General features: G+C 38.7%; 1 protein-coding gene across 1 annotated transcript in view; it reads left to right on the forward strand.

Annotated features, from left to right (window-relative positions):
• Positions 1-17,632, forward strand: part of PLPPR5 (phospholipid phosphatase related 5) — a gene marked incomplete at both ends in the record, with an annotated part of 41,115 nt that overhangs the window by 16,064 nt on the left and 7,419 nt on the right. Inside the window, 4 exons of the mRNA XM_084291095.1 lie at positions 4,567-4,699; positions 7,022-7,272; positions 15,251-15,427; positions 17,112-17,231. Of these exons, the coding sequence (XP_084147221.1) occupies positions 4,567-4,699; positions 7,022-7,272; positions 15,251-15,427; positions 17,112-17,231 (681 nt within the window). The remainder of the gene's footprint in view (positions 1-4,566; positions 4,700-7,021; positions 7,273-15,250; positions 15,428-17,111; positions 17,232-17,632) is intronic.

Genomic DNA, 17,632 nt, shown 5'->3' on the forward strand with positions numbered 1-17,632 from the left:
AATGCAATAACTGCTTTTCAGTGTTACTCATCCATCTGAGCAGTTGCTGTAGCTACAGCATAACCCAGAGAATTGGCAGAAAGGGAACCATGTATTCTGCCACGTTCCCTGGCCCAAATGAAATATTTCATGAATGTTTGTATATCCAAAAGCAGATGATAGCAGGAAAGGCCTATGAACGTGTACACACAAATCCATTTCCTAAACCCAAATGCAGATGGTCATTATTATCAACCTTAGGTTTCAGAACTTTCTTGTTTAAATACATGAATGTACCCTCAGATATCTTGTCACCAAATGCATATTTAATCCTAACTTGAATCCTGGAGTTTTATAGAAAGTTATGTCATATAAGAAAGGTTAGTCCATAAAATAAACCTCATTAGTGGTTTAGTACTCTAGAAGTGCTGATTTAAGGTCATTAGTTTGTATAGGTGCTGGCTGTTAAAAATCTTATATGACTCTGGGGAAAGCTTTTTTAATGGAGTCAGTTTACTGGAAAATCAACAAGGTCAGGGCTGCTCTAGTTCTAATATTTGGAATGAGTCAGGTTTGACATTTCAAGTTGAGAAAACTCTGAATGTAGAACCAAGTTAAGAATATACTGGAAGGATGTTTTGGGGAAGGACAAATTAGATTTTTAAACTGACATGCAGTGCTAAAACTAGGAACAGTTTGCCTGGATTCAGAAAAATGACTAATACAGAAAAAATCTGAACTTATTTGGGAGGAAGAAATCAGCGTAGGGGATGTGTGCAAAACCTTTAAACATCCTGTGCAGTAAACAAGGATAGGGACAGGTATTTTGTGTCTAGAACTAAATATATTGCTAGTACAAAGACACCATGGGAAAAAAAAATCAGCTAGTAAGTTAATCAGGAGCTAAGAGGTGAAAGAAGAAGCGATATTAATTTTAGATCTCAGATGTCACTCCTCCTAAGCCGAGTTCCTGTCTGTTGAAAGGGTTGTCACATCGCCGAAAGGATATGATTGCCATGGAGATGATTAGAACTTTTCCTATGATTTAGATTTTGCTGTTAAGTCTATGGTTAGTTCTTATTGCTAGTTACAAAGAGTGTATTAATACTAAATTCAGGTGATTTTTTTTTTTTTTTTTTATCTCAGGTGATTTTTTGTGTTCTTTCTATTACACTTCATTGTGTGAAGCAAGACTAAAGGTATTCTGGACAGTATCATAGGGATGTAGTAGAACAGGGAGCTGATTGCTGTCTGTTAGAGCTTGGGCCAATGCCCACAGGATAGTATTTCTTGTCTTGCTGTTTTTTGTAACAGCTATGTATATTGCATTTTTATCTAAGGACTGGGAAAGCTATATATATATGTTCTTTAGAAAGCCTGTACTTTGTACTGTTACTGTTCAGGTGAAAATTGTTCTTTGTACTTCAGTGCTGTAGCTCTGTGTCAAAAGGTTTTCTCAGCCTTTGGGAAGGATGTTCTTTGCTTTTAACAACTGTTAAAATATCTGTGAGCTAAGAATTTTAATATATGTTACTCTTCATAAAAACTGTAGTGATATACAATAGTATGCACCTGTCAGACAGAAGAAGGTAAAAGACACCTCCAGTATCCTCACTTTTTATTTCACTGCAAATTATATTTCTGTACCTGAATTTGCATAGCTCTGTCCAAAAGGTTGTTGACAGAGCTTTCAGATTCTCTATAGCATTCCCCACTGTCAGTTTTGGAGTATTTCAGAAACTCTTTGCCCTGAGACTCATTGAAGAAATGCACATGTTATTCTCTTGTCCTAAATAACATTTATTGACTTGTTACAGCTCACATATGGAGAGCAAAGGGCAGTACTGGTCCTTGTGATAGAGGAGATAGAGAAATTATTTCCTCCTGGAATATGCCAGGCATACAAATCACAGTAAAAGGCAAGAGGGAGATGGTTGTTCCTTTCCTCTACCCTCTAGAGCTGACTATTGCCAGTGGTGCCAGAGAGAAGGGTAAAAGGTTGCACTGGGTCTCCTGGGACTGACTGTGGTTGGAAAAGATTTTCCTTCCGTTCTGAAACATCACTGGGCTGATTACTGAGATGAGCTGTGCTTGTGGAGAAGGCTGGAGGAAGGGAGGACAGCTTGTCTGAGCTGCCAGTACAGAAAAACACAGAATCTATATTTATTGCCAAATTCCAGAAGGATCAAAGTAAAGCCACAGAAGCATAGAAATGAGTGCCTGTTGTGCTCAGTGGTATATCCCACCCAGATTGCTTCTGAGGGTAGTGCACTAGGCCTGCTATAGCAAATATTTTGTCATTGCTGAATTCTGCCTTGTTCTGACCCTTGCACCTGTAAGAACATTTTTGTTCAGCTAAGAACTTGAATACTGATCCCTGCTATTCTTGGAGCGGTGGGTTTTCTTCATCCACGTCACCATCAAAGATGGGAAATGTAATAAGAGGAAATTGTTGCTAGCAGCAAGGAACCAGATACAGCTGATGAAGACAAGTTGTTGGAAGTGACCATCTCTTTCTGTATAACTGAATGAGCAGTTATTCCATTTGCTGACCCCAGCTTCCCTGCAAACCAGAAGGAAAGAACCCTTGGTCATGATCAGCAGATTTAGAGACTCTGCTCAAAGCAGGAGAGTTGACCATGCTGGCTTCCCTTTTTCTTCTTTATCGTTTGGAAATCTGCAATAATTTCACTAAAATTTATTGGGTTTGGTGAAAAAAAAAAAAAGAAAATCAGTTAAGTGAGAATGTTCAGGTTGCCTAGTCCCTGATGTTTCAAGGGAGTTGCTGTGACTCAACATAAAAATCTTAGTGTTTCAATTCTCATCTTTATGAGTCATGTTAGAATTGTTTTTGGTTTTGTTTTGTTTTTCTCATGAGAGCTGTAGGAATTATTGGGATGAATTCATGTTATCATTGTCACAATTTTGATAAACTTGGATTCAAGATTGAGTTACATTTCATAAGTGTACTGATCATTTACTACTTATAGGTAAAAGAACTGTACTTCAGTATGCAGAAAATTTTCTTGCATCAAAGTATTGAGTGGATACTTGTTAGTTCAGGTACTCACGTTTCTGTTTCATCTAATAAGGCCACAAGGATCTGAAGCCAGAGTAAAGTAATAGAAGACAGCTTTTTCTCTGACAAACTGAATTTTGCTTGTTAAACGCCACCACAAAGTTATTTTTATTTATGCCACATTATTTTTGAGAAGCACTCTCCTCCTTTGTGTGTCTCAATTTAGCCAAAAGTCATTTGTATATATTCAAGAATAACTAAATAAGGTCATTAATTGCATTCTTCTGGTTGACAACAAACTGCGTATGAGCCATTTCCCACAGTTTTCTTTAAGCTGTGTGCTTGTTTTTTTAATATATATATAAACAGTCCTGTCTGTAGAACTGTTCATATCTATAGTGATATATGAAAAGATTTATAATCTTCTGTTGGCTCAACGGTTTAGAAAACCTAGGCAATTAATCTGATTTGACAACATTATTTCTTGTATTTGTGTAGCATTAATGCTTTAATTTGCTGGTCTTCATTCCTGTTTAGCAGTGTGATGTACCTATCAGTAAACTTTAATGCTATATACACAGAAGAGAGAAAGCACCGTTTTATTTATTTATTTATTTATTTATTTATTTTAAGTCCCACAGTGAACCAAAGTTAGAATACAGTGGCCATCTCTACGCTTTTTGATTATACGTGTTCTACCTGCAGTAGAGCTTCAATATAAAGCTTAGTAATAAGGCTTAATACACGCTTATGGTTTGTCCTTGGCTATTAAGGTTGAATACCATAATTGTCATAAGTAAATTAGGAGTCATGTCTTCCTGTACAGGTAAATACGTGTCTTAGAGGGGATATTTTACATTCAAAATCTGTATTTTTCTTATTTGTGAGTGTGTGAGAATTTTTAACCAATTGTATTGTTCATGAGCTATAGACAAGTGAATTTGGTTTAATGAATAGGAAACAGACCATGCTTAATGTTAAAATATCCATGGCGACGCTTTGTTCAAGCTTAAGAAGCAAAGCTAAAGCCAGACTAGATAAACTTAGGTGGGAAAATATGGATCAAACCCTATTAAGTATCTACTGGCAAACCAATTCTCTGTTGTGACCTGGAGCTGTCTTGTGAATTTTTCTCTGCGGTCCAAAATCTGGAACCCACCCATGTGAAGTGCTGAATGTTGGGGAAAGCCATGTCGGAAGAGAAAGTGTTCAGCATCTTCCAGGATTGGCGCTTACTTTGGTCCCCGTACTATGCGTTATGAAGCTTGTTTTTCTTGAACTAATAGTTATTCTTTTTTCCCTCTTTCTGAAAACTAGGTTATGTTTTGTTGATTCCAAGTCCTGGTTAGAGAAGTTCGTTCTCTCAGTGCAAATAAAGTATAGCAAGCCATATGGCCTATTTTCCTCCTAAGAAGATTAACTTACAGAACTTGGATCGCTTATGTTGTGTTTTGTGCTGGTTTGGTTTTGTTTCCTTAAGATGAGATTGCCATCTCTGTAATACTAGTATATTTTATTTGCTGTAATCTGATGTACCATTTTTCTCCCCTTTTTCTCCTCCCCCTAAGATTATCGTTGGAGAAACTGCAGTGTTTTGCCTACAGTTAGCTACAAAGGATTTTGAAAACCAAGAAAAAACAATATTAACTGGAGACTGTTGTTATATAAATCCACTGGTGCGCAGAACCATCAGATTCCTTGGTATGAGCAAATTAATGTTTCCATTTTCTGAGTGATGAGAGTAATCAAATATGTCTTAAATCTAACGTGGGGAAAATATTCAGTGTTTCATGTGTAGTCTTAACTTGGGTGCAGTGGCTTCTTTCCTTTTGGGGAGCAAATTAAGTTTCTTGGAATTTTGGATAAAAAAACAGTTGCAGAAACAGCAGGAAGAATAGAAAAAATTGGGACCATGAGAGGCAAAAGACAACTGCTGAGCTCTGACTAGGGTGAAATGGAGAAGGGAAATATCCGTATGCCATATCTATGGTCAGTAGTTTCCTTTTGGTTGTACACACATACAGCAGCCAAAATTGAGGACGTTGGGATATAAACGTATGTCTGAAAGCAAGCACCGTTTAGGTACTTTCCCAGCCTGGAGCATGTATTATAATCATTGATAGAGGACTGAATGAAATCCTTGGTCTGCAGAAGTCAGCTGTAACAAAACAAACAAACAAAAAACCCCAACCCTCTCCCAGCTTCAGTGAGTAAGAAATGTCATGCTTTCCACTTATTTCATGGAATTGTATTTTGGGGAGGGAAGTACCACCACAAACAATGTCTGCTGAATATTCCCAGATGCTGCTTTTTAATGCATACAGGGACGTCATAGCAGGGCTCTCTGTCAGTTATTTGCTTCTCCCTTATATCTAAGAGAAGCAGCTGGAGCACGAAGCCCCGGGGCAGCTGATCCTCGGTGTGCCCCTGCTGCTGGGGCAGGAAGGGGCGTACAGCTGTGTCTGTGCAGCTTTGTGCGCAGCCGTGCCCGCCGTCTGCGAGCACGATTGCTCACTGTCACACAGGAGTGCTGGAAGTCATTCAGGGTGAGACTGTCTTGCATAGATGCAGAAGGGGGGCGGGAGCGATGCGGAGGAGCTCCTCCTGCTCCAGTTGCTCCGTGCAGGGGCTGTGCAGTCAGTGTCAGTGCTGCCTTCCCGCTTGGTGGGCCCTCCTTGCTCTCAGAAGCAAAAACCAAAGCTGGTGGGAGGGCAGGGATGCACAGCGGCCTTTGCACTGTTCCACCAGGCAAGGCATCACTACCCATTATGCTCACAGAAAGCAATGTGGCCACCTATTCTGGGGCAGTGCACATCCCCAGGGCTTGCTGAAAGGGCCCTCCTGTGCAGTGCCTGGGCACAATCCTTTGCTCACTAGTGCCTAGCTGCTCAGGGTGAATTAACGTTAGTGTGACCTTGCTGACCAGCCAGAATACCAGTGCTTGGTATTCCAGTTTTGCAGAGGAGAAAAACCTGACCTTTAAAAATGCACATGCTTCTGTGGCATCGTGTCTGCTGTGGTGTGCATCCATTAATGTCCTCATCCTCACGGTGCCCCAGGAAGCTGGGAACTGCCAGAACTCACACTATATTCATAGGGAGTTGAAGTATGGGAAGGGCAAATTGATTTGCCTATGGAAATACAGGAAATCTGTAGCTCAGGTGGAATTTAAACACACATCTGCTGGCTTAGTCTCCCAGTCAGAGCACTGTGTTTGCATTTTTTTCCAGAGCTTGTTTTCTGCTTCCAAAAGGATAGAAAGAGACTTCAGAATAGGAGAAATCTGTTTTCTTTTAAATCATCAGATACATGCATTCCTTTCTAATGAACAAGAAGTACATATGCTTAATGCTTTGCTGATATGTCTGACTAGAAATATGCTTTAGCATAAGAAGCTCCTCATATATATATATATTTAGCTCATTGTGTTGATAATATGATTAATATGCCATGCGTAGAGTTGTACACAGTAGCAGGCAGATGAAGACAACTCGTGCATGATAGTATTAAATTATTCAGTACTTCATCTTCCTTACAGATGAGAGAGAAAAGAAAATGTCCAGTACGTGTTACATTTTTTTCAAGTTTCCTTACCACTTAGACCCTGACTTCTCTGGTTCTGAAACAGACTTTTGGGGTGAAGAATTTGCCTTTGTCACTTCTGTTTAGTGAACATAGGCAAAGGCTAGATGCCAGCATAGCTAGCTACGCTGAACAGGTAGAGACATGTGGCTAGGGGGCTCAGGAAGGCAGGCTGTTTGTATGAGAGGTGAGCATACTCCCCTGAAGGATGGAGAGAGATTGGGTGTGTGGGTATGTCTCATCATCATTTCTGTGGTTGTGTAGGAGATTATAATCTCCAACATCATCCAGGATCTTTAGGGTACAGTCTTGTCTCTGTACACTTGGGAGTTGTTTGTGTTCCTAAATGGAAGGAGCTGATTTGTTACTGCAATAAATATTATAATATGTTGTCCTGGAGTGAAATTGTCAGGATATTTAACTCTTTGTTTCCCTCTTTAGGAATTTACGCATTTGGACTGTTTGCTACGGACATCTTTGTAAATGCTGGACAAGTAGTAACAGGGAATCTTGCACCACATTTTCTTGCACTTTGTAAACCCAACTATACAGCACTTGGATGTAAACAGTATACACAATTCATCAGTAGTGCGCATGCCTGTACGGGAAACCCAGACCTTATCATGAAAGCCAGAAAGACATTCCCATCCAAAGAAGCAGCACTAAGCGTATATGCAGCTATGTATCTGGCTGTAAGTATATTGTGCTATTTAATGTCACTATAATTCTGAGAGTACATGTCTCAAACTATTGGTGGGGGGAGGAATGGAGGGAAAATAAAGCAACTGTTGAATTTTGGTTTTCTGTATGCAAACCTTCTGTGTGTTACTGTGAAGCCTTTGAGAATTTGATTCATTGACTTCATTCTGACAGTTACAGATGTAGTGGTCCTCTGAGCCTTGAAAGCTAAGGAAGTGTCTAGGGCAATGCAGAGGGAGGGTAAATTGTTCAGAATGGTTATTGGTGTGTAGGATAACCATGTTCTTGGTTTACTTTTTCCTTGTTTCCAGAAAATCTGGGAAAAGGCTGTGCTAGGTGGTAAAGAAAAAAGGTAGGGATTATCTGTGACTGGTAGTAGTCCCTTTCTGTGTTTTATCTGAGTACGCATTAGTAGAATTGCATGTGGCTTTGGTGGGGTAAAGGAGAGGAGTGGGCACATGTAAGTGATCTCACAAGTTTTCTGGATCTGTGCATATCCATAGGTACCAGAATTGGTATTTATAGGTACATAGGTGCTCAGGCTCTTATACTGCATTTAAGCAGGCTACAATACGGTCCATCCTTTCTTCCCTCTCTCCTCTCTGACACGTGGAGTGATGAGCAGGGCTGGGACAAACTGCTGTTCACTGACTGGCATCAGAGCTGGTGCTGGGAGGCAGGTGAGAGGGCAGTAGTCATGAGTCTTGCTCAGATAACTCAGTGCAATGTTCCCTGCCTTAGTCTGGAGCGCATGTTGTGCCTTTCACAAGCAGAAGAGCATTTTCTTAGTTGACTGTTGCTAGGGCACCCCTGTGGAAATCTTCCACCTGACCTGGGCTTGCAATTGCGTTCCTTTATGGCCCACTGGAAGGACCCAAGGCTTCCCTCAGTGTCACTGGGGAGCAGGGCAGGTGTGTGCCTTGCTGGTCGTAGCAGCAGTCATCCCTTCTGTGCCCGGAGTGTTTCAGCAGTGGTCTGTGTTGGGGTGCATGTACCTATGTGTGCATGTATGTATATACACACATATATACACACGCTTCTGTGAGTGTGTATTACTTATGTGTATTACTTTTGAGCATATATATTTAATAAACTGCCTTAATTCTTGATTGATCTGGAAGCTGATACTTGTCAGCTGATACTCGATACATGGCAAAGATCTCAAACCATCCACAGGCAATGTGCCAATGCTGTTCTTCTGGATCTGGTTTTAGAGACAGTTGCTTAAAATCTGCAGCCCTAACAGCAACACTTATCTGAAGTTCCTTGTGGGCAATGCCACCTAGAGATTTGGATTATCAGTTAGTACAGGAGAAGTGTTATCTGCAAATAAGAGATGAGCAATTAAATTTTATTCTAACTTGAGGCAAGTGTAAGACTCCTAATAGTATTGTCTTTATTTGGGGAGATATCTGAGGCTTTGCTTCACTGAAACATACCTCTAAATTTGGTGCAAGCTATTTTAGAAAATATTCAGCTTTCTACATTTTAATTGCTCCTATTTTTCTCATCCATCTGCAAAGTTGGATTTCCACTGTTGCCATGAGTCACAGTAACTAAAGGAAACCAACTGTTCAGCTGCTGCAGAGCAGAAAAAAAATAGTATAAATACATTTTTCTTTTAAAGTAGGCATTGATAAGGCCTAATACCTCATGGTTTTTGTTATGAGCTACAGTACTTCAAGCAAATTTTATGGTGTCTCTGGTCAATATATGATTAACAACATCAAAAGGGGAAAACAATGTGATCTATTTAATGACTTCATAATCTTTCCGTAACTGTGGAAATGGATATATCCCATGTCACTAGTTTATCATTGCGATACATGACAGTGTCATCACTTAACCAAAGCACTGTGAACTGCAGACAGGATTTCTGAGCTCTTACGGGCTGCCTGAAGAAATTAATTACTGTGATGTATCAGCTGAGTGCTAGCCTGAAGATTTAGGTCCTTGCTGCAATATTGTCACTCTTTTAAAAAATAATAATAATTAAAAAAAAAAAAAAACAGTTGCATTTTTTGCAGCTAAAAATACTGTTTGTTACACACCAGGGAAAGAAATGCAATGTTCTAGTATCTGAGGTCATGTCCTTACACTGTCATGATGTTTATTGGGAAAGTTGGCCCTGAATAACAACTTTCTCATCATTATTCACTGGAGAGGAATATTTAAACAGTAGCCTAGTCTTTGTATGAGCTGTGGTACAAAAGTTATTGAGAGCACGGACATAAAGACCTCCATATACTACTCAGCTAGTAGCATGAGCATATCCTTTCTGATACAAAATGTGCTTTCTTTTTGGTTAACAGAAATATCTGGGGGAGAGAGAGGGATTGTTTCAGAATCTTCCCTGGACATTTCAGCCAGCTGTGCACAAAATGAAACCAGCTCAAAGACATAAGCAGGCAACAAGCTGATCCAGCGTCCTTGCTTTCTGAAGTGGTGACGTAAACAGCCAGGCTTCACTGATCAGTCATATTTCAATGATCAGCCCATTTGAAATCAAAACCTATGCTTTATCTAATAATTCCCTGGTCTTGTTCCATGTAAGTGCAGCCATGTCCTTATCACCTAGCATCTGTGCATATTGTCTTGTTAACAATAGGTTTTTTTCATCTAAGTTCTTGAGTTTTCCTTTTCCCCCCCCTCCCCTCTTTTGTGAGTGGGTGGCTGCTATGGTAACTTTGAATTCCCCTCCTGCTGAAAGTACAGGCTTTTGCAAACAATTGTACTGCTAATATTTAGGCCTCTCTGTAGTGTTTGTCTCCACTGCTTTCTCTCAGGACCTATCGAGACTCAGCAGCTGAAACGTTGAATGGCAGCACTATGGTTAGATGTTTTCTCTACCCTGCTCAAAATGCAGATGCTTTCAAGGTTCCATTACTTACCTTCTTCAGAGTTTTAGGTTTATTTATCCCTAGTGTACCAAAATCTTCATAATAAACTACCATAAATTATTCCAAAATCTGTACCTTAGCTGGCTGGATATTTTCTTAGCTGTCTGCTCAACTCATCTTAGATCTCGTGTGTGTGTGTGTGCATGTGTGTGCTGAAGTTCGGATAATAAGTTGACTGCATCAGCAGTCACTTCTTATCAGCATTGCAATTCACCCTTTCTCAGCTGAACAACATCTGCTGACATAGGTATTGAGGCAAACGTTGTGGGTTTATTAAATAGAATATAATTGTATGAGACACATTTTAATATGCATAAGCTGACACAGCCTGGATGATTAGAGATATATTTTGAAGCAGCCCTTATGCACATACTTTTTTTTTTTTTTTTTTTTTTTTTCTCCACAACTGACACGAAAATGAGAAGTCATGAGTCTTTTTTTGGTAGGATTTTAAAGTGGTCTATGAAGATGTAGTCAATCTATTTCCATGGATTTAAATATGAGACTATGACTAACAGTTGTCCTTTGTTGCTGCAAACCTAGGGGATTGATCATTGCTGGCTGTAGTTTAAAACAAATTTTGTTTAATTCTACAAAATGTTGCTTTTTCTTACTGCGTTGGATGAGCAGTAGGCAACTAACCTATCCAAAGCATGATTTTTGGACTTGATGCTATCAGATTCATTTCAGACCTGTTTTGGATTTGTAATGATAGAGGAGCAGATGTAATGATAGAGGTTTAATGTTTTTATAATAAACATAGCCCTTAGGTCCATGGGCTGCTTTTGTTGCTCTGTACAGTGAACCCCTGGCCACAACTACAGCCTCAGGCAGGGCTAGCAGATGAAGCTGACAAATAATTCTTTCCCATCTGCAGAGCTTTTGTTGGGACCTTGATCTTCTGTTCTGCAAGGTTCTTGCTTCTGGACGTTGCTGTATCATCCCTGTTGTTTAATGTGTTTATAAGTCACTGGGAAAAGACAATGCCGTCTGGGTTACAGTGCTGGCAAGGTGATGATGACACTGCCCAGTGTTGCTCCTTGATCCAGTCTTTAGGTGCAGGTCTCTGCTCATCTCTGAAGATCTTTTTCTTGAAGTGCCCATTTGGGTCCCATTCAGTGGGTAGCTGACAGGGGCATGATGGGCCTCTGATAGGCTTTAAGGGACTATTGAGTTGCAACAGAATCTTGGAGTCTGGTTTGTTGTTGCCTTTTTAATTTTAATTTTATTTTTTGAGAAGTTGAAGGATTAAAGGATTTTGGAAGCTTTTCAGGGACAGTGTTAGGAAAGTGGGATTTCTTTTTGGTATATGGCTCAGTGAGTAAAAGTATCTGCTGACACTGATTGTACAGCTCTTCATATATTGGATGCTTCACACTGGATAGCAAAGTAACGTTACAATTTGGTTTGGGGATTTATCTAAAGACCTCTGGAGATTTCTTCTCAGTCAGTTCTTCATTACAATTCAGTCACTCAAGATAATGACCTCTGTAGACTGAACTAGTTCTAGTTAATATTTGAATGTATCTTACTGTCTTGATAAGTTGAAGAATACCTCTTCCAGTTGCTTAAAATTACAACTGTGCGGAGTTCTTAGTGGGACACTTCATAGTAAGTTCCAGAATTCCTAGAACTTCCTTTTCCTTTTGCCAACCCAGGCCTCTGACTTTGAAACCCAAGTTTCGCCAAGGGTCTTCAATAATTGCTGCAATGCATATCAAGAAAACTGGAGAAGTCTTCAAAATAACTAAAATTAAAAAAAATCTTCAGTGGGCAGTTTGGGTTGCAGTGAGGCCCAGATGATTTTAAGGATAGGACTGTGGTGGTTTGCTCTGGTAATAATTTGACCCAGTAATTCCTTCCAATCAAGGAAGCTGGAGGGCTTTTATATTACCAGGCAGGATTCAAACTAAGCATTGAACTTGGTTGCAAACTACATCCTAGCCCACTACTTTTCCATGTTTTTGATCTCTTACTATCTCGTTTCTTGTTGCTGTTACAAATGTTGAAAACTGTGCATTCCTCAGGTGGAAGATCTGTAACTTATATTACTTGCAGGAGTCTTTCTTTTTTTTTTCTTTCCTTTTTTTTTTTTTTTTCTTTTAGTGCTATTACACTATAAGAGCAAAACAAAACATAGTCATGTTTATTTGGAGTGCTGCCTGGGACAGGTGCCTGTACAATGATTCCTCCCATTTCTGCTTGTTGCTTCATGAGTCATTTTCCTCTGCCCACTAACAGACTGGTTTGTCCCTTTGTCAGTACCCCCTGACCATCTGCTTCAAGGGGAACCAAAACAGCAAGCATGGAGGGCATCTGCCTCCCCACTTCCTGGGACACGGTCTGATTGATCAGACAGGAAAATTAACCCTCATCCTGGCTGGTGTGCCCAACCTGACGACTAGCTCCACTCTAACTAAAATGGACCTTGCTACGTTTGTGTCTGTGTATGGAGCTTTTCTTCCAGAATCAAGAAGAAGAAAGCTACTTAATTACATTTTATTTTTAATGGGAATCAGATCTTTGACTGAATTGACTGATAAGTCAATTAGTACTAGAGCTGCTAGAGGAAAAGATTAGAAATGTACGTCTGTGAGTCCTGACTTGCCGGATTCAGTGTTTCCTATACAGAGCTTTGAAAACATGTAGACTTGTCAATGTCATATTCCAGTAAGAGAAGTTTGCTCTCTTTCTCTTGATTAATAGAATACCGTCCATAATATCTTGGAGGCTCACCTTTAAGAAAAGATAAAAATGGTACCCATGCTGGCAGATCCCTCTGGTTATTGTGAATAATGGACTGGGTATGGCAATCTTGCCTCTGTGCATAGGAGGGGACATAGCAAATGGGGTCTTTGTTAGTCGCAAGAGGCACAACACAAGGCTGCAGTTGTTTCTGCTTGCTGAGTGCTTTGTCTGAGTAAAGATTTGAAGGACATGCTTATTTTAAAAAGAGTTACTGAGAATTTTCTGCAGATCACTCTTCAGTTCAACATTTCTAATACAAAGCTGAAGTTTGACTGAAGTACTGAAGAATCAGCTATTTACATTGTGTTTTGACTTCATAAAAATTGAGATCATCTGCTTGGATGATGACTAGATGTTATAGAAATGAAATACATCACTAAGATTTCCTGGGCATTCAGAATACTACACTATTTTCTCAAGCACCAGATGTTCTAACACACAGTGTTAATGTTACCCAACAGTGGTATCCACAAGTACAGCGAGACTCGCTCAAAGAGAGGGTTGCTGGGTGACTCAGCATGCACTGTCCTGTAGCTTGAAGAAAAGTTGCTGGGGCTAAAGAGCTGGAAATGAAAGCTGCAGTTATCTTATCAGCATTCCACATGGTAAGAGCAACTCACTAAAGAAGAGAGTTTGAGGGGGAAAAAAAAAAAAGAAAAAAAAAAAAAAAAGGACCTAAGATGAAAGGCTAGTCAGAAAAAGGAGAAACACTATTTCTTAAATGAACTAGGAAGGACAAAGGATAACTGTGGGTTGGAAGTACAACCCTAAACTTTTTTTTCAAAACTTTGCACTGTTTGCACTAGTTGAAAGCATGCTATTAGTCTGCTGTTTGGCACATAAGGTACGTTGATGATGTAATGTGTGTGTTGCAGTACTCTGCTGTGATTTTAATCTGCCTGCTTATGTTAGTTGTTTTTTTTCCCCCTTATGCCTTGATTATTTCTCTAGTGTCATTGAACAAAATGACTGGCAGATGTTCTTATCAGACAAGCTCTGACCACTCCTTCCTTCCTGGAGGTTAAATTACCCTAACTGTAACCACACTTTCTGATATTTTTCTTGACTGGATTATTGCAGCAGTGCCTAACTTGTTAGTGAGCCAATTCAGCTGAAATTTCAGATGGTGAGAAACAAGCCAAAGGGCTGCCCGTTTGTTAGCTAGAAAGGTACCAGTTTGTTAGTGCAGATTCATCTGTTTCCCTTTGCAATTCAAAGTATTGACATTACAGTTTGAGTTTCTAGTGAAACCCCATAAAGAAACTTCTGTTCTTCAGTCCTAAAACCATAGCGTTTTGTCTAAATGTGAAGGATTTATGGATTTTGGTGGCTTAGCTGCAGAAGGATCTTCTACAGAAAGTAAGTACTTTTTTCCCTCTCAAAATCCTATTCAGCTGAAGTATTACTTTTCAGGGTGAAACTTTCAAACAGCCTTAACACCAAGATTAAGTATAAACAGGAGAATGGAAGTTCAGAGCTTTGAAATTCATTTCTCCCATTGGACCATCAGAATTTGGGAAGCACTGGCTTAAACCCTGTAGTCCTTAATGCACCTACTCTTAGGGCAGAAGAGCTGGTCTACTACCACACACTGCTTTTAATTCAGTTGTACTGCACAGGGACAGTTAGATGGCAAACAGAGCTAGGCATTTCAATTTCTTGGAGTTTGTATAAAAGTTTCTGTATTTAGATTGGTTTATGTGGGAAATTAGTACTAAATATCTTCAGTCAGTGTCTGTGAGGTATGGGATTGTGTCCATCCAGCACTGGTTAAAACTATTACATTTTGTTTATATAAGTAGATGCTGATATCTAGTTCAATTTTCATTGCTTTTTGACAGTGATCTTGGAGGTCTCTTCCAACCTAGATGATTCTGTGATTCTGTGAAGTCTCTAGTTAATAACATGGAGAAGCCATGTATGAGGAAGAAAGGCATTTGCTAGTAAAAACCAGGCCTTGATGTAGCACCTTTCAAGAGAAGATCTCTTGCTATTATTGCTAACACCGGGATATGAAAAGTCAGTCTACTTCTCTGTATAAATAAATGCGTAAATTGAGAATGATAGGATAGAATTGTCTAATTATTGTGTTCTTTTGGGGGTTTTCCAGGTTCACATAAGACATAAAATTACTGTGGTCTAACTCTTATTCTGTAAGAAGAGTTTCCTCTGAGAAAAGAGTGTGAAGACTTTATCTTGTGTAACACTTTTACTTTCTTGGTTCTTTATATCCTCCCACTCCTGAAGTTTCAGAGATTCTCTTCACCAGTTAGTAGAATATATTGTCAATCAGTCTTAAACTTTCTTCCTTTCTACTTTTCAGATGTATATCACCAGCACAGTAAAAGCCAGAGGAACAAGGCTTGCAAAACCTGTTCTGTGTTTGGGCTTAATGTGCTTAGCTTTCCTTACTGGAATCAACAGAGTAGCAGAGTATCGAAATCACTGGTCAGATGTAATAGCAGGATTTGTAATTGGAATATCTATAGCAGTGTTTTTGGTAAGTGTATATTTGTGTCACTTCTGTTGGAAAAATATCAGTATATTGGTTTGTATCTCCTAGCAAGTATTAGTAAACTTGACTTTTCAGACAAAGGTGGTTCTATTTTTTTAATGTATCAGTTTCCTTAGATATATTTACATACATTCAGAAATACCAAATAATGGGTTGATCAAATTATCTGTTTCGACTTTCATGTAAACCAGACTAATGAGTTTCAACCAATGATTTTTGCATCAAGCCCTACTTTAAGCAAGTACATATCCCTCAGAATAACATTTATTCATAATTTAATTTATAAAACATTAAATACAGTATAATGATAACTACGCTGAATAAGTTGTAATTGATATCTACACTGAATTAGTTCATAATTTTCTGGCTTTAAAGTAATCTTCATGCTCCCTTTGATTTATTTTTTTTTCCATACTAATTCAGGCTTAAATTGAAATTCTAAGTTATTCTCAATCAAAAATTCTTGTTTAGCTTCTTCCTTTTCTGGAGCTGTGTTGCAATACGAGATCTTTAGTCACAGGCCAGTGTCAGTCAGAGAGCTGCCATTAATCTATTTATCACCTTCACCAATAACTTCAGTGCAAGACTATAGAATGAAATACTTACTCCTCCTTATTGCCTGCAAGTTTGTCTGTCTGACAGCTTGTATTAGTACTAAATATAACTTTGAAATATAACTGATTTTTTTCCCCATTAAATTTCTTTTGATATTGATTCTGGAATCTCAAGATCTTGATCTCAAGATCTTGGATCTCAAAATTGGCGTTGTCTGTGAACTCACACAGGAATGGCTGAGGTGGGCATTTTCACTCATCTGATACATGTGAGGGCAGCTTTAGGTCTTCTCTAAAATATACTTTCTGGCACTTCCAGTTGTTTCCTTCAACACAAGGTATCCTGGAGCTGTATTTGTTTTTGCATTTTTAAGTTTTTGTGTTGTGTTTGTGCCCCTAAAGTTACAAAATAGAGCACAAAAGAAATCTGTCTAGCACATTTTCTTATCTTTTGTGCTGTGTTGCATAAATTCATTTAAGTAACATGACATCAAATTTAGTTGTGTTTTGAAGATAATATAGTTGGCAAGCATTGTCTCGGCTGAGTGTCTGAATTAGTAGAAACCTGAACAAATTGCTTTATGCCACATTACTAAATGCCTATGTGAGTGTCACTACTACACTGTTGGAATGGAGTTCAGATCAAACCTTTTGGTGATCCTTGCCTTTTTATCCTCCCTTTCTCACTCTCCATTTGAGAAATTCTTTGCTGGTCAAAAGAGTTCTGTACCATTCTTTGATGGTGCAGGCCCTTCAAAGGCATGTACATGTAAGGTTATTACCATATTCTGCTGCACGTGCTCTGGATGTTCGTTCATTCATACAAATTGCTAATAAGTAGTATTATATTATTTAGCTTCAGTAATGTATTTGCTTTAAGAGGGCTTTTTGGTTCTGTGATGATGCATGTATCCAAAAAAATAATTTACTTAAATCTTTTGTTATGAAATATTAATTAAGAATTTTCTGTAAAACATGAACTTCATATTTCAGTGTTTCTACTGTAAGCTGTGACTAAAGCTAGTGTCAGTTCTGCCTAATTACAGATGTCATGATCAAAGCTGAAAAAATGAGTTGTTCCTTAGCTATTCTGTTTACCTCCTAATCCCTTCTAGGTTGTTTGTGTGGTAAATAACTTCAGAGGACGTCAGCCAGAACATGAACATTCTCATATGGATAATCTGGCCCAGATGCCCGTGATCAGCATACCCCGAGTAGAAAGCCCGTTAGAAAAGGTAATGTCTGACTTTTTAAAAAAATGTGACTGAAAAATATGATTTTAGCTAAGAACATACTGGCAATACTCTCCTGGGTAGGCCAAGATGTTTTGCATGAGTAAGTACTGTGCTGTTTTAAAAGTTATTTTAGTTTCTTGTAATAAAAATTTCTGGTTTTGCAAAGATGATGTTGTACTATGCAAATGTTAGGTAAAGCTATATGTGAATAATTCTTTGAGCAAACAACCTCTGAAATAGCATAATCAAATAAAGAAAATATTTTAGGTATTTTTACTAGAAGGAAAGTTAGAGTTACTAATGCAAATTTTTAACACAGTTCTACTTTCTAATGACTCTGTCATTAAAATCTCTTTTGTTATGCCAATGTTTCAAGATAGTAAACAATTCTACTGTTTAGG

The sequence above is a fragment of the Netta rufina genome (genome assembly GCF_964035555.1).
Source record: "Netta rufina genome assembly, chromosome: 8".
Classification (NCBI taxonomy): domain Eukaryota; kingdom Metazoa; phylum Chordata; class Aves; order Anseriformes; family Anatidae; genus Netta; species Netta rufina.